Source organism: Salvelinus namaycush, chromosome 14 (genome assembly GCF_016432855.1).
Source record: "Salvelinus namaycush isolate Seneca chromosome 14, SaNama_1.0, whole genome shotgun sequence".
Classification (NCBI taxonomy): Eukaryota; Metazoa; Chordata; class Actinopteri; order Salmoniformes; family Salmonidae; genus Salvelinus; species Salvelinus namaycush.
Genome location: NC_052320.1, coordinates 35,130,377 through 35,148,549, shown reverse-complemented (window position 1 = coordinate 35,148,549; position 18,173 = coordinate 35,130,377). Strand labels below are relative to the sequence as shown.

The window sequence follows — 18,173 nt, the reverse complement described above, 5'->3', positions numbered from 1 at the left end:
CCAAGGATCAGTCAGCCCTTCCCCCATCAAGGGACCAAAATGTATCAATTCAATTCAAGGGGCTTTATTGGCATGGGAAACATGTGTTAACATTGCCAAAGCAAGTGAGGTAGATAAGTGTCTCTCTCTACGGCATCCAGAGGACTGGTTACTGGAATGTGTGACAGAATAACGACACGGTATCCATCTCTGGTATCTTTCTGAAACGTGTCCCCTAAGGAGGACTCTGATGCTATCTATATGGATGTATGATCTCTGTGGTAACTTATGTCTGTACAGGCTGAACTCTAAATGATTCTATTCAAAGGGGTTTTATTGTCTATTTACATTGGTCTCATCCCACACACAAGGCTTTAGATGCTATGACACCCTGTGGAGATTTGTCCTGGGTGATCAAGTTACTGTAAACTTGGTATAGTTTGATTGGTCAATGGTGGTTGGTTTTTGTTTGAAGAAGTTACACCTTCAGATGGTATAAATGGAATGAAGGTCTGTCGTTCTCTCTACTATCCTGCATCCTGTCCATTGGAGAACAGTTGTATGATATTTGCTCATTTCCTAGGCGTGATATATGTGCCTAGAATTGTTCTCTGTTAATGTCAGTATCTCTATGCCTTGTATGTGAATCCATTCATTTTTATTACCTTATTAAATAATGCTTTCTTTGGTAATCGCTCCTCATGACCATTCCTTGGTCTTAGTCAGTAAAATGCATAATACTTGATTGCACATGGTTTTACTATAATGTTAAATGGAGTCAGATATACCTTTTAATAGACTGTGTCCATTAATTGCGTAGTCTTAATACGGGTCACATGTGAGGTATACAGTGAGCTCCAAAAGTATTGGGACAGTGACACATTTTTGTTTTTGTTTTGGGGGGGTATGATATTTATGCCTCTGTAACTTTCTCACTCATCATTATTCACGATTCGTTCAGGATTATCCACAATCATGGAAGCATTCACATTAATGTTGAAGAGTTTTTCTAAACGGCTGTAATTTCTAAGGATGAAAATACCCTCAAATTAAAGCTGACAGTCTGCACTTTAACCTCATAGTCATTGAATCATTTCAAATCCAAATGCTGGACTACAGAGCCAAAACAACAAAACGTTTGTCACTGTCTCAATAGTTTTGGAGTTCATAGATTATAAATATTACCCCATTACAATTATTCCATTGCTGGTCTTACAAGATTGCCTTCACAGTTTATGAATCCAATATGAATATGCTTTTGAGAAGCTGGGGTAACTATCAGCCTGTATTAGACCCTGGATAGGCTGGAATTAAGCCTGTGAGTGGTTAGCCAGGAGCTTTGCGCTGTGTGTGTGTCCGTGTGTGTGTGCACGCATGCGTGTCTGTGTGTGTCTGTGCGTGTTGGTGTGTGTGAACAGCATAGTATTAAGCAGTCATTATAGAGTAAGGTAATTAGGGAGTATGGGCTTTGTCCTGTGTGATTCCTGCGTCATTATTCAGAGAATCCCATTCTTCCACTGAGGCTTAGATCTGTGTTGAACTGTTAGTCTGATAGACTCTCATTCTGGCACATGGCAAATCCACAAACAAAACAACACATGATCAGGAGAAAACACATACAAGTGTTAAAAAAATATTACAGCATTGAGACTGAAACTTGTGCTTATACCCTAAGGTGTCAATTTATAGTTTTAATGTGGTTGTATAATAACTGCCTATACGACGCTAAGATTACACATATTATTACAGCATATGAAATTATACTGTGTGTGCATGTGTGCATGAATGTGTGTGTGTGTGTGTGTGTGTGTGTGTGTGTGTGTGTGTGTGTGTGTGTGTGTGTGTGTGTGTGTGTGTGTGTGTGTGTGTGTGTGTGTGTGTGTGTGTGTGTGTGTGTGTGTGTGTGTGTGTGTGAGCGAGAGGGAGGGAGGGAGAGGGAGAGAGAGAACAATAGAGCCTGTTTCAATGAACAATAAGTGAAAGAAAGAACAGAAAGAGAGAGAGAAAGAAAGAAAGATCGTAGGAGGTGAATATACACACAGGTGTGCTCCAGTGAAATGGAAGCAGGCCAGAACGTGTTGTGGGGGCCCCTGTGTACTCAATCCTCTGTGTGTGCTGGCAATGATGGATATGTGAACTGAATACACCACTGTCACACTGTAAAACCGGGGAAGGGTCACAGAACCAAGTGTCTCTCAGTGAAAATAATGCTGATGTCATTTGCCTGCAGGTCGGGAGAAATGCACATGGAGCCAAATAATGTCTCCTGAGAGGAAACTATGTTCATAAATAGCGATGCTAACATAGCAACGAGTAAACATGTTCTATAACCGTTGATCCGGCCCGGGCTTATGTTTTGCGCAACATTGTAACCTATGTTTGAGACCAATGCGTGGCAGTGACTGTGTGAGAAGCCGAGCCTCTATCTCTCACAGGACTAGAATGAGATTCACTTTCTATGATCTCTCTCCCTCTCTGCTCTGAGAGACATCAGCCTGCACCTCTCACCTCTCCAGAGTTGCACTTCATAATTTATTTCCTTATAGCAGGGGTTCCCAAACTTTTCCAGCATTGAGGAACAAAGAAAATGTTGGAGTTTTAGAGCAAATTTTCTTGCAATTCTATACATTGTGCCACGTCTAACTTGTATTCGTGTGATATTTCAGTGACAAACAAAATTACAACTATGGGCTAAAATGTTGCTGGACCCCAGGAAGAATAGCTGCTGCCTTGCCAGCAGCTGATGGGGATCCTTAATAAATACAAATACAAATAAAAAAAACTTTAGCTGACATGGGCTAGTTGATCTGGACATTTCTGACAAGTTATAAGTAGATCTCTAAGGTATGCAATTACTAACATGACAAGAGGAACTGATAATGCACTACCTAATTTCGAAATTGCACCTTGTGCATTTTACTATTACAACTTTCAAGAGTACATCCAGGCTGTATCACAACTGGCCGTGATTGGGATTCCCGTAGGGCGACGCACAATTGGCCCAGCGTCGTCCGTGTTTGGACGGTGTAGGCCGTCATTGTAAATAAGAATTTGTTCTTAACTGACTTACCTAGTTAAATAAAGGTTACATTTAAAACATTTTGTTTCGGTACCTCCCGGTACCTCCCGATCTACAAATTAAGTACTGCGTATTAGACCCTGTATAGTTTACTGTCCAAATAGAGTTTGATTCTGAATTAAATAGGCAGCCTATAGCCTATGTTTGTAGTAAGCCTATATGCATCCTAGTTTTATTCTAGTCTCACTTGTGCTTCTTGAAACGATCTACATGTCTGGGTGGCAGCAGAGAGCTCCAAGTGATGCTGAGTTTCCAGATAGCAATTCGTCACAGACAGAACAGCTAGCTGGGCGGAGAAATAAACCCCCGGAGCACACTGCCACTGTTCCTACCACTTCAAACCGCGCCGGCGAGAGAGTCGCTTAATGCAAGATAAGTAGAAGAGGGGCAAAAACCTAAACGAAAGTCATCCTAAAACCTGGACAACATAATTACAACGTGTTACAACTTGCAGTTCCTATCTTTCTACGCTGCTGCATCCGGCTTATTCGGGATTGCTACAGTGTATTTGTTTGCAGTTGTGAGACAAATTTCAACTTCTACCTCTTCTGATAGGGGTTTCGTTTCTGCTTTCTGTAGTTGTCAAAGCGGAATGAATGACAAAGACAAAGGCTGATGTTCATTCGCCAACTCACTTTGTCTCGCCCAAGGAAAGGCGACACAGGCACAAAATGGAAAGCGGGACGGAGAACGCCAACAGCGGGCAGGCGCAGCCCCAACAACAGCACCAGTTCGAGCAACAGCCCGTAGTGCAGTCCATCCAAGTGAACGAGAAGAAAAAGATCAACCGGGCTCCATCACCCGCCAGACCCAAGGATGTGCCTGGATGGTCCCTCACCAAGATCCGGGGAGGCATCGGTACACCAACACTGAGCGTTAAACCAGGATCCATACATTTAGGCAGCCGGGTGTCCAGGCGTAGTCCAGGTAGCGGAAAAGAGACCAAATCAGAGAAAGGAAAACTGCCGGGGAAATCCACACTATCGGTTGCCAGTGCCCAGAAGAGCGGCAGTAAATCGATGAAAGGTGGTCGGAAGAAGGTGTCCGATGCAAGCAACGCTACGGACGACCTGAGCAAAGACTCTGGTTGCGCCGCGGGCAAGCTGTCGCCAACGGATAGCAGTTCCGAGATCTCCGATTGCGCCTCGGAGGAGAATAAACTCTCCACCGATGCTCTGAGTAGTGACACCGAATCCAGCAGCCGAGGCGGGGGGCCCGAGGGCGAGAAACCGAGCAGGGACTGCGGAGATGGACCGCTGGATAGGGGTACTCGTGGTGACCATCATGCCAAGACCCCCGTAGATAAGGACCGACTCTCATTTGGAGTGGAGACCGGGGAGGGGAGCATTTCTCCGGGGGATGAACGGTCTCTCACCTCGTTCGACAGCCGGGTGCCTGCCAGCACATCCCTGGCTTTCTCCGACCTGACAGAAGAGTTCATGGATGGCATGCATGAAGAATTTGTCCGGGAAATCGAGGAACTGAGATCAGAAAACGATTACCTAAAAGTAAGCATATTTTTACTGATTTGCTACAGACATTCCTCCCTCTGTTTGCTCTCATTTGTGAAAGTGAAAAGGTTTTAATTTTTTTTATTTTAATTAACATTATTTTAAAACATCTCTCCAATAACAGTTCTATAAGAGATGGTTCCGGAGAAACTATTTTAATTGGATCATCAAAAACAAAACCCAATATATTTATGCATAATCACTGTTCTGCACTTCAGGATAAAAGCAGGGCAATCCATGCAAACCCAAATTGGCCACATAGTCAACAACATCTTGAGTGCATAATTGATTACCCCCTCCTCCCTCTTGTCAAAAACAACAACAAAATACCACCCTTTGAAGGCACCGAGACTTCAGGGTTGGTCGGTGTTATTTCGGACTTCATTATCAATGTTGCCTCAGCTGTTGTGTTCACTGCTCATGATGGTCAGGTGGTGAATGGCCAAAACATCAGAGGTGGTCGGTCATGCAGGTGGTTGTAGTGCGCCCATCCATTACGCGCTGGAGGGTTACAGTGACCTGGTTAAAACAGCTTAACTAATTGTATTTTGTGAAACAATATTATCAAGGCCGGGGGGCTTTACATGTAGGCCGTCATTGTATATAAGAATTGGTTCTTAACTGGCTTGCCTAGTTAAATAAAGGTTAAATCAAATTTTAAAAAAACATTGACATGCGTCACGGAGACAATTGGTTCAATAATTCATTGGATTACCCTACAGGCCTGCGCAACATAACGGTTTATCCAAACAACTTCTAGGCTACTACTAGTACATTTTATTTAATATTTAACTGGTCTGGGACAGCAATATTAAGATTATTATGGTGTACATAGACTACTAGGCTATTTGGTGGCCATCTAAGATGGCCCTTCAAAAGAAGGCAGTTTACTCGGACAGTCCACTGTGCATGAATGTGTAATACACACTCCCACAACAATAACACTCATGTAAGGTTTTTGGTTCATTTCAGACCATAATCATAAAATCCATCTTACTGGTTAATTACCATAAACAGCCACGGGGTGCCACATCCTTTTTCTTAAGTTTAATTATGCGTAAAAAATCAGGTCATTCGTGCAGCCAGAGTAGTACTAGAGCGCAACATCTTTATTTATTTATCCCATGCTTTCTCTCGCTGGTCGTCGGCACGCCTGTCTGACTAGCGCAGCTGTTTTTTGGGGGTAGCCTGCGTCGTGCAGATGCTGCAGTCGAGAGCGCCCACTGTCCTCACTCACTCCACACACCATTGTTTATACCGGGGTCGCACCACGTGACGCGCTCTGCAGTGAGTGACCCACATTCCCCCTGGCAGCCCTCTCGGCATATTAGCAATGCGATAAAAGCCTTCTATTTACTACTACACACTTCTCCCACCACCACCCTTATAAATACTTGATCTGCCTTATTACTACGCCTCTGTCAGGGGGGTTGTAGGATTTGGGCTAATGCCTCTTCAACCGTGTTGTTATGTAAGTAGTAGTAGGGAATTCTAGGAAGGCTTTTTGGGTTTGATTTAAATCATACCTTGCAATTGTTATTATACACCTTTCTATCAGGTGGGCAAAGTTCAGCTCTGTATTAATCTGTGTTCTGCGCTGGTTCGCCCCTGCAGTGGTTATGTAGGCAATGGGGTTGTTAAAGCTACATTCTTACTGCAATGGGCTAAATCAGCATATCTCCTTTAAAACGAAAGTATACACCCCACACACATGTTTATGGGCTTTAATAAAGAAGACACCTGTACCATGTCAGATATAGAGTTGAAATGTATTTAATTTTGAGTTTGCATCCCAATATTACACGTTATATACATCCCAGAAATATAACAAAACCGTTGGACATGGAAACACCGGATTTTCATTCAGCTTTAAACCCCCAAAAAATGATTAATTATGAAATTATGAAAATTATTAATAACATTCCACCCATGAGGCCACTAGGTAATTTGACTGCAGGAAAGGCCTACTGAGTCTGAAATGATGATACACACCCTGCTAAGGAAACACTAATGAAGAGGGTGTTGACGATGACTGGTGATCTGATGCTGAGACAGTCCCTATAATAATTATTATAAGGAGTCTAAGGATGGCACTAGCTCATCAAGACCATTTTCTACCATTCTCAACTCTCTTCTCCTCCACCCTTCCCCCGATCCTCTCTCCCCAGGATGAGATGGAGGAGCTGCGCTCGGAGATGTTGGAGATGAGGGACATGTACATGGAGGAGGATGTGTACCAGCTGCAGGAGCTGAGGCAGCAGTTTGAGCAGGCCAACAAGACCTGCCGCATTTTGCAGTACCGCCTCCGCAAGGCCGAGAGACGCAGCCTCCGCGTGGCCCAGACGGGACAGGTGGATGGGGAGCTCATCCGTACCCTGGAGCAGGACGTCAAGGTGAATCTGGAATGGAGAGTGTGTGTGTGTATGCCTTCATCGACTTTCGATGGGCAGCCAAGATTATGTGTGTGTGTCTGTGTGTAAGGCTATGCATACATCGTATATGTCAGTAACACAAACAGAACTTGACGAGAGACTGAACTTTGGGTAATTGCTAGCATTTAGGTCCTTGTAGATTTTCAGAAAATTCAAAGAAGGGGGGTATGACATAACAGGTCAAAGGACAAAGGTTACATTTGGCTTTAAATGCATACATTCACACACCATTGATGGGATTTCTTGTTAATGGAGACATTGCGGGTTGTTGGTCTTCCTACTGAACTGAGGCTGTGGTTACACATCCCAAATTCACAGCCCTGTGATCCATGTGACAGAAGCACAATGTGGTCTTTCTCAGGAGTCGAGGAAGGAGGGAATAGAGGGGAGGGGAGAGGGTAATGATGTCATCCCTTGAAGGCAGGCCCTGTTCCTGCTGTCCCTCACTAAAAACAGTCCATTTGTATATCTTTTTTTTTTTAAAGAGAAAGAAAGAAACAGGTGAAAAAAAGTGTCCCTTCTTTCTGGCGAGGTAATATTGTGCCTTTGTGCCGGCCGTCTGTGCTGACTCTGGGGAATAAGGATTTGGTGTCGCTCCCGAGTTAAGTCCTCAGCAGCCAATCGGGGCGCAGCGGGTGGGCGCAGGGCTCAACGGGCCGGGGGAAGCCAGTCAAAGAAGGCCATTAACACAGGAAACCAAAAACAAACCACAGGGATGTGACCCCGGCTTCCTCGGCCTCCCCTCTCCGTCTCCCTCTCCGTATTCTTAAACAGCTAGGGCCAGTCACTCAACACATACCTGATTGTTTCTGCCGGCTACCAACTAAACCAGATCAAATTTCTCAACCCTCTTCCCTCACACTGGGTTTTAACACTCCCATGCACTCCAGACTCCCTTCAAACTGAGTTCCTCTAACCGTGAGGCCGGTTCTCAGATAGTAAGGCGTATTCACGCACCAAACAAGCACTGGGGGAAGGAAATGTGTCTTGACATGTTTGAGAGGATTTGGGCTGTATTCCAGGTGATATTTGAGACCTGTCCTTTACCAGCCATTGTAGACCTTCTTCTGCTTGTCAGCAAGAACACACTACTTTGTGTTTGTGGCACAGCAATGAGTTATTGAACAGTTAGTATGTATTATGTATGTTAGGCACATTCAGTAAATACAGGTCGTTTCAACACATTGGGGTAGGTAGGTTCCTTAGACGAAAATAACTACTTTGTGGCTATGGTCAGTCTTTATTAGTCACACAGTACTCAACCAACGTGATCACATAAAATAGCATACTGTAAGCTGATAGGGCTGTAGCAGTAGGGCTATACTTTAAATTGGCTTAACATAATTATTGCTCTCTCTCCTAAGTCCTTGTTCCCTTGTGACATACACAGTGAGCTGTTCCCACTTCCTGTTGCATCCTGCTCTTCAGCGCTCCGCAGGGGGAGGGGCGTGAATGTGCAATGCATGCATTTTTGCGTGCGAGTACGAGTGTGTGTGTGTGTGTGTGTGTGTGTGTGTGTGTGTGTGTGTGTGTGTGTGTGTGTGTGTGTGTGTGTGTGTGTGTGTGTGTGTGTGTGTGTGTGTGTGTGTGACATCTGGAGATGGTCGTGGGATTCTCCTGGTCACTTCCTGTCCTTTCTGACCCACTGTCCTAATTCCAGAGCTATGACACATAGGAAATGGAAAACAGTGAGGTCTTCCATGACAATGGAAATGTGCTGAGGGATATACAGTAGATACCAGTATGATATAGAATCAGTCTCTCATTACACTGTCTGGGTCAGTGGATTTTATTCAGGGCAGCTAGCCTTTTCATTCCATAAACATTCCATTAACAACATCTCTCCCAGCCTGGATGTTATGATGCTACCGTCATTGTTTGCTGGGGAAACTGACTGAGGTCTTTTATTTCTAGTCAAAGGCACAGTCTCTCACACATTGCCTGTGATCTGTGATGGGGTGGGGTGTGAAAGATACCATATCCTTCCCCCTCTTAACTTCACATATATAGGATGAGTGGGCTTAGCCTCTGTGCAGTCCTGCATAGCAACAGCCGAGTTGCAGTATGGCGTGATGTGACATATAGGGAAGGAAAGTAGGGGTTGTTGAGATAGGGAGACAGAGAGAGAGAGAGAGAGAGGGTAGATTCCCTCTCTCTCCTCTATCTCCCTCTCTCCATCCCTCTCTCAGCAGCAGATAACGTCTGGGCAGCAGTAACAGCAGCATCCTGGAGATACCAAAAGAAACCGTCTCCATGTGTCAGCCAGACACGCCCGGATCAGACAGCCGATTGGCTGGCTCGAGGAGTATCAGGAAGTATTTTTGTCCCTGTGCCTGCTCAGCACGGCACTAGACGGAGCGTGTGTGGATGCCCACCATGTGGATTATTTTGTAACCACTAAACAACTGTCGTGCAGGAGTCTGCTCTTTCACTGCTAAAGAGCCTTTTATAGATAGACAGAAGGGAAGAAGATGATTCTTTTCAGTTTCTAGAGGCTGCAACAGGAAGGATAACAACTAGATGGCTGAGCCTGTTAGCTGATACTGCAATACTAGATCCTATCATTAAATGTCTAAGCTAGATGGTAAATACTCAATGCTTTCATAGAGTATGCTCTCCTTTGTAAGCACTTCTTAGCTCATTAAAGTAGAAAATACGATATCTCTCCAAGGTTATGTACAGTAAGGCCTTGGCTATGGGCCCTAGTCAAAAGTAGTGCACTACATAGGGCATATGATGCCACTTGGGACACAGACATGGCCGATGCTTTACACACTCCCCCCTCCTGTGCGTACTGCCAACATGCAAAACGGCGATGATAAAATCTACAGGGAAGTCATTGTTAAAAGGCGTGTGGAGGAACAGCTGTGCCAATGCTGACAGGCAGGATCAGAAGGGGAACAGGGTGCTGCTTCAGCACACACACACACACACACACTCATACTCCCATGCAGGCACACACACTCACACTTCCATGCAGGCACACACACACACACACTCCCATGCAGGCACACACATGTGCGCGTACACACACACAAACAGACACACCAACGAACCCACCCTCAGAGATGCAAAATATTCTCTATCACACACACACTCACCCACACACACACACACACACACTCACACTCCCATGCAGGCACACACACTCACACTTCCATGCAGGCACACACACACACACTCCCATGCAGGCACACACATGTGCGCGTACACACACACAAACACACACACCAACAAACCCACCCTCAGAGATGCAAAATATTCTCTATCACACACACACTCACCCACAAAAACATGTGAAAGAGACCCGTTTGATGGGTAAATGTCTCTCTTTAATTTGGTATGTGTGTCCAAGTGCCGGGTGTGGATAGGATCGACGTTAGGAGTCTGAAGGCTGGGACTTGACTATAATGTACCAGTCCTGCAAGACCTTCTCTCCTTTCCTCTGTATGCCATTCACGTCCTCTAGCTCTCCAGCTGGAACCCCTCTCACCAATGCTAAAACCGCTAGTACGGTGAACCTAGACACTGATCTTGATTCAGTTTTCTTTTTTTCTTTTTTTCAATAATGGTTAAGGTTAGGGGTTGGGGCTGGGAAGCTGATCCTAGATCTGTATCTAGGGGAAACTTCATCCACGGAGTGCTGAAATCCATGTGTTTTACTTTTACATATCAAAGCATGATATTTCATTGGGAGGCGAAGGCAGACAAGAAAGTGTATGGAAAGAGGCTGAACAGCAAGAGGGAGAAGGGAATCCTGTAGATGTAGTAAGTTAACAGGCCGTTAATACAGACTGTTGTTTACTGTGAAGGGGCCCGATCGCCATATACCGGCAGTCTAAAAACATAACCTGGAACCCTCCCAGAACCCTAATGAAAGGGAGCATTGATTTGGCCATGCAGTCCGTCTCTCTGCATGTACTTTTCTACCTTCTAAAGTATGGAGAAGAGAGAGGGAGGGGCAGGGGCAGAATGAGCGAAGGAGGGGAAGACCGAAAAAAGAGGTGCAAGAAGAGATAGAAAGAGAAAGTCTGTGAGAGAGAGAGAGAGAGAGAGAGAGAGAGTGTAACGGTTTTCTTCCAGGGGTGAAGGAGAGGACCAAAGTGCAGCGCGGCTAGTGTTAAACATGTTTAATAAAGAACAAGTAAAACACTACAAACAACAATACAAAATAACAAATGTGCAAAAACCGACACAGACCTATCTGGTGCAGACAATCACAGAGACAGGAAACAAACACCCACAAAATCCCAACACAAAACAAGCCTCCTATATATGATTCTCAATCAGGGACAACGATTACCATCTGCCTCTGATTGAGAACCATATTAGGCTGGACATAGAAACAGACAAACTAGACACACAACATAGAATTCCCACCCAGCTCACGTCCTGACCAACTAAACACATACAAAACAACAGAAAACAGGTCAGGAACGTGACAGACAGAGAGAGAGAGAGAGAGAGACAGAGAGACAGAGAGACAGAGAGAGAGAGAGAGAGAGAGAGAGAGAGAGAGAGAGAGAGAGAGAGAGAGAGAGAGAGAGAGAGAGAGAGAGAGAGAGAGAGAGAGAGAGAGAGAGAGAGAGAGAGAGAGAGAGAGAGAGAGAGAGAGAGAGAGAGAGAGAGAGAGAGAGAGAGAGAGAGAGATGAATTTGAGCATGATGGGGAATTGGTCGGTTGGTCCACAGAGGGGCATTGTGGTTCCCAGCTGCACATTGGCTCTGGTTATAGGGCCAGAGAGAATACCCCAATTCTGACACACGTGCATGCACTCGCACACACAAACAAACACACAGACGCACGCACGCACGCACGCACACACATATTCAAACATATTCGCACACACACACAGAAGCCCTGTTTGCTCTGACCCCCTTCCTCCTTTAATGAGATCAGCACTGTACCCCCACTCCACACTGCACCAAAAGACTCCCATCCCATGCTATGATGTTGCAGAGGTAGAAAAATAGAGAGAGAACATTAAATAATAATAATCATATTATGCCTTAGATATCATTATGTTATATTACCATTTTGAATGATACAATGCTTTCAGCACAATTGACATCAATATGACAATCCACTCAGATGTTTTGGATGTGTTTCCTGTCTATGGAATGAATAGAGCACCCTTGACATGTCACCTCCTTTCATTATAAACAATTAAAACCAGGCAGCTGGATTTGCATTTGGATTGAACATCCTGTCAGTGCCCTGGTGATATACAGTCAAACAGGAACACACACACACACACACACACACACACACACACACACACACACACACACACACACACACACACACAGACACACACACACACACACACACACACACACACACACACACACACACACACACACACACACACACACACACACACACACACACACACACACACACACAGACACACAGACACACACACACAAGTTGTTGTTGGCCCAGCAGAACATCATATCCTCATCTGGATAGTGTCTGTGTTGATCCCCAACTGCATGTAATGCTCTTCCTACCCCTCAGGGGAACCTATATCCAACTTTAAGAAGATCAGCCTTAATAACAGTCTGGTTCTGTAGCAACATGTCAACACATGATGATGTAAGAGCTGGTCTCTGCTCTACTCCACTCCTACCCGTATTAGTGATGATACTGGAACACATTAGTGATAGTACTGGAACACATTAATCATGATACTGGAACACATTAGTGAAAGTACTGGAACACATTATTGATAGTACTGGAACACGTTAGTGATCATACTGGAACACATTCATGATAATACTGGAACACATTAATGACAATACTGGAACACATTAATGATAATACTGGAACACATTAATGATAATAATGGAACACATTAGTGATAATAATGAAACACATTAATGGCAATACTGGAACACATTGGTGATAATACTGGAACACATTAATGATAATACTGGAACAGATTAGGGATAATACTGGAACACATTAGTGATAATACTGGAACACATTGGTGATAATACTGGAACACATTCATGATAATACTGGAACACATTAAATAAAATACTGGAACACATTAATGATAAGTTACAGTATGGTGTCATTTGTTACTGTGCTGTGAATACACCATCAGCAGAGAGACATATTTTACTTACCCATATACACTGAGTGGACAAAACATTAAGAACACTCTTTCCATGACGTAGACTGACCATCCATATACTTATATGTACGTATTCTCATTCACTTTAGATTTGTGTGTATTAGGTAGTTGTTGGGGAATGGTTAGATTACTTGTTAGATATTACTGCACTGTCGGAACTAGAAGCACACGCATTTCACTACACTCGCATTAACATCTGCTAACCATGTGTATGTGACCAATAACATTTGATTTGATTTGACCAGGTCCAGGTGAAAGCTATGATTCCTTATTGATGCCATCTGTTAAATGCACTTCCATCAGTGTAGATGAAGGCGAGGAGACAGGTTAACGAAGGATTTTTAAGCCTTGAGACAATTGACACAACTGTTGGAAGCATTGGAGTCAGCATGTGCCAGCATCCCTGTGGAACGCATTCAACAACTTGTAGAGCCCATTCCCCCGACGAATTGAGGTTGTTCTGAGGGCAAAAAGGGGCTGCTAATGTTTTGTACACTCAGTGTGTATATGGTCATACTGGAAACAAATCACAATTTATAAAGGGCATTCATAAAGTCATTTAGTATGACTCTGGACCATGGCATTGTGGATCATGCTTCTCAATGAACCTCTGATGTTGACCACCCTCCCTCATGTCTTCTCTCTCTCGTCTCCATTTGGACTACAGGTGGCTAAAGACGTGTCCATCCGGCTGCACAACGAGTTGGACTCTGTGGAGAAGAAGAGGGGCCGTCTGGAGCAGGAGAACGAGGAGATGAGGGTCAGGCTCCAGGACCTCGAGGTAGCCAAGCAGGTCCTGCAGGCTGAGATGGAGAAGCAACGAGAGGTAAGACATTATGTAGTACAAGGCTGGGTGGGGTGGGATTGGGCTGAGCTGAGCTGGGATTACCATGGTTGGGCCGTGTGGATAGGGCCATAGAAGTAAGACACGGTGTGGTTTGGCTGGGCTGGGCTTGGTTGGGTTGACCCTGGCTGTGTCTAGCTGGGCTGAGCTGGACTGGGTTTAGCTGGGTTTGGCTATAGGTTACGCTGTGTTGAATAGGCTGGGTTAAGTAGGCTGGGTTTAGCTGGGTTTGACTATAGGTTACGCTGTGTTGAATAGGCTGGGTTAAGTAGGCTGGGTTAAGTAGCCAGGGTTAAGTAGGCTGGGTTTAGCTGAGTTGATCTGTTATTTGCCTTTCTTCAAGGTTTCATGTAAATTCACCAGGCTTGGAATAAAAGCGTGTCCGTTTTCAGTAAATGGAAAGTTTGGGACCACATACACGGTCAGACTGAACCACAATTGTATGTTGTCCTATATGTTGTGAAGTGACCGGTTTGAGTTTTATGATAGAGGGTTGTGTTTTTTGACTGGCCTCAAATAGGGACTGATAACTTTTAAGCCAAATGTTGACATTTGGCCTTTCTTCATTTGGCCTCGCCGTATGTTTACTGGAAAGAGTTGAATAGAAAACTGTGGGAGGAAGTTGCTTTGTGCAAGTCTTTCTATCCTGATAAATGCTCCTGCTAAAAACACTGTTTGCTATCTACAGATATTGCGTTATGCTCAGTTATGCTCTAAGGAGAAATCAAATGTCCTCTTCTCTCAGTCTTGGCCCTCCCCCTGTGTTGACTAATCTGGAGTGGACAAAAGGAGGCCCCTTTCTCTCCTGCTGTCCCTTTATGGAGGTGAAGAGAGCAGGGAGGGGGGACTGATGACTGACCATAGCCTTGGCCCAGCTCTCAGAATGAGGTTAGGGCTGGCTGGCTTGTTGGGTAGCTGGTTGGGTAGCTGGGTGTCTGGCTGGCTGCAATGCTAACTCACTCCGTCACTGCCAGGCTGGCTGGCTGGCTGGCTGGCTGGCTGGCTGGTTGGCTGGCTGGCTGGTTGGCTGGTTGGCTAGCTTTGTGGTTGGCGGGCCTATGCTAAGCGAGGTACTGCTGGTGTGTTGTGCTTGGCCCAATGGAGAGGGAGAATTCTTTGCATAGCTGGCACCCTTCCGATCCAAAACTATTATGTGTGCCTGCCGATCCCTGGCTTCACCCTTTCACTGCCCACTCTGTCTCTGTCCTCCGTCAGTTAGAAATGTCTCCGTCCCTGAGAATCAGGGATGTGTGTATAAAGGTGAATAAAAGGCGGTTTGTAAGTAATGAATTGGTATTCTGTGGCTCCTGTCTGGGAGTGGAAGTGATTCTGCTGCTGCTGCAGGATTGAGGTAGCTGCTGGGCCTGGCTATTCCATTGGATTCTGCTGCTGGACGGTCTGTCTCCTGGGGTAGTGGAGGGGCTGAAGATGCTGGCCAGGTAGAGGGAGAAGAGAGTGAGAAGGAAGGGAAAAAGAGAAAGCAAATATGCAGTATTTGCCATGTTTTCCTTCTTCTCTGTTTCAATGCAGACATGTAATAATGGTCCATTTTAATAATTGAATAACAATCCATTCAGAATCTAATTCGACAAACAAAATGTAAAATGACTGGTGGTACTTATTTTGTCTATTACTTTGTCTATTACTATTACAGCATAAGACATGGAGAAAATAGTACATTTTATGTTTCCTCCCTTAGCTTGTGGCAGGCTGTGACATACTGTGCTCTATAACATCAGACCTTCCCCCCAAACATTTCAATGTTTATAACCTCAGTTGTGTTGAAAGATGTGGTCAGTAACATTTTAGTCCATATGTAGGATGCATGAACCATTACACCTCGGTTAAACCCAGATTGGCTGCTGACTATTTGTCTTCCCAAGACAATCTGTTTAAAACCCGTCGTAGGCTCTCAGCGTTTCGTCGTGTAAATGCATTGTGAAGGATCCGCCATCCACCCCTCTAAACCAATGGAAAATGTTGGGATTAGAAGTAGGGTCACCAGTAAAGACAACTCTCTGAGATTAGATACATTTTTTGTGGTTTGGGCTGCCTGTGTCTAGCGCATTGCCCTCTGTTAACCAGCTACCTTTTTGATAAGAAGTGATTCCACACAAATGGACAAAGGGAAGTGGAATGCTTGCAACCCCTCCCCTTTCCAACACAGACAGAACACTGCTGATTAAGGCTTTTCTTCATCCCCTCCGTTCCTCACCGCTCCCTGTCCAGTCCTCCTCTAATTCCAACTGCATCGACTCCCGTTGCAGCTGTTTTGACCCTCTGAAGGTGATGAGGTTGGATTGGAGGGAGGGATGGAGTGATGCAAGGGGGTTGGGTTGGGTTGAGGTAGGGCAGGGATGGGGGGTTGGGGTAGGGGTAGGGAGGGGAGGGGTTTGGATGGTTGGGTTGCAGCTGGAATTGGCGAAGGGGGTAGGCAGTCAGGAAAGATAACGCCTTTAAGTGTAAACATCCAGCAGGACATTTCTCCCTCCCGCTTTCTCTCTCTCTTTAGCTTGTTCTCCCTCTGTCTTTATTTTTCTCAATCTCGCCACCCCTCTCCCACTTTCATTCCCAGTCGCTCCCTTGCATGTTCTCTTTCTCTCTCTCTCTCTCTCTCAATTCAATTCAATTCAATTCAATGGGCTTTATTGGCACGGGAAACACATGAAATAAAAAAATATAAAAATATTACACTCACACGTTCCAAACGAATAAAGACATTTCAAATGTCATGTTATGTCTATATACAGTGTTGTAGCGAATAGTGCAAATAGTTATCTCTCTCTCCCTTTATAATAGTTTTTCTCTTGGAGGTCATGGGCAGACTGGGCAGTGTTTTATGTTTGCTGGTGTGTATTTCTGGGCTTTCATTACCCCAGTGATTTAGTGGGATCGCAGTGGAGACAGTTTAGGGACACAGACCTCTGTAGCAGTCAATCCCAAGGCCTAATGCACTCCTTTTGTATTGCAAACGCCACTCATTACGCTATTACTTATCAAGGAAACACTATACCGAGCCTGCCCCCATTTTATTTATGCCTTCAGGAAGTGCTGTTGTCCCTTTGTTTGTAGGAGGCTGAGAGAAGCATGTCCTTGAGCAGAGAGAGGGGGAGGAGCCTTACAGGCAAAGGGAAAGTCAGTGGAGATGGAGGACATGTGAGCTACTTCCTTATCAGTCACATGGTTGTTTCTCCCAATGAATGAATGATTATGCTCTGGGCTTGAGCCATTGATCATGCAGTGCTTTACAACATGCAGAAGAGCTGAATACCCGCATAAAAAATACAATAGTATACTATACTAACATGGGGCGGCAGGTAGCCTAGTGGTTAGAGCGTTGGGCCAGTAACTGAAAGTTTGCTAGATTGAATCTCTGATCTGTCGTTCTGCCCCTGAACAAGGCAGTTAACCCACTGTTCCTAGGTCGTCATTGTGAATAAGAATTTGTTCTTAACTGACTTGCCTAGAAAAATAAATAGAAATACTATAGTATTCACTGTAGTGTTTTTATTGACTTTACTGTAGTCAGCAAAAACACTACAGTGAATTCTGTAGTATTTACTATATTATGTACTGTAGTGTACTGTATAATACTGTAGTATTTACAGTTAACTATAGTATAAATACTGTAGTAAAAGACAACCGTAGTAAATACTATAGTAATTCATGTAGTGTTTTTGCGGACATTACTGTAGTATTTACTATAGTGTTTTGTTTCATTAACTTTGACATAGAAGTGGAGACTTTCTCCTTCAGGAAACCTACTGGAGAAATACTAAAAGAGCAAATGCTCCATAACCTGTAAGTAGGTAGGACCTAGCAGCTCTCACAGTCTCACGTCAGAATTAAATGTTCATCCATGTTTCTCAAAACTCACATTTCAAAGTGTTTAAGGTTAAGTTTAGGCATTAACTCTGAATGTTTAAGGTTTAGCATTAACTCCAAATGGTTATGGTAAGGGTTCAGGTTTGGGATAGGCTTAAAACAATATCAAAAACAATTTTCAATTGCTGGATTTGATCTTGCAAACTTTGGAATCAGAGGCAGACGCTTATGCCCATTCGCCTTCCCCCTTGCAAAACCGAAACCTACTTAAACGTAACAGCGCTCACTGTTGCCCCCCCTCTCTAGTTTCCACATTACCTCCCAACATCCTCAGACATGGATGGATGTCAAATACTGTATC

The 18,173-nt window shown here is 44.5% G+C and overlaps 1 protein-coding gene across 1 annotated transcript in view; it reads left to right on the top strand.

The window, feature by feature from the left end:
• The first annotated feature begins 3,412 nt into the window (after positions 1-3,412).
• Positions 3,413-18,173, top strand: part of LOC120059441 (protein SOGA1-like) — a 70,773-nt gene continuing 56,012 nt past the window's right edge. The window contains exons 1-3 of the mRNA XM_039008488.1: positions 3,413-4,566; positions 6,738-6,962; positions 13,811-13,969. Of these exons, the coding sequence (XP_038864416.1) occupies positions 3,655-4,566; positions 6,738-6,962; positions 13,811-13,969 (1,296 nt within the window). The 5' untranslated portion in view covers positions 3,413-3,654. The remainder of the gene's footprint in view (positions 4,567-6,737; positions 6,963-13,810; positions 13,970-18,173) is intronic.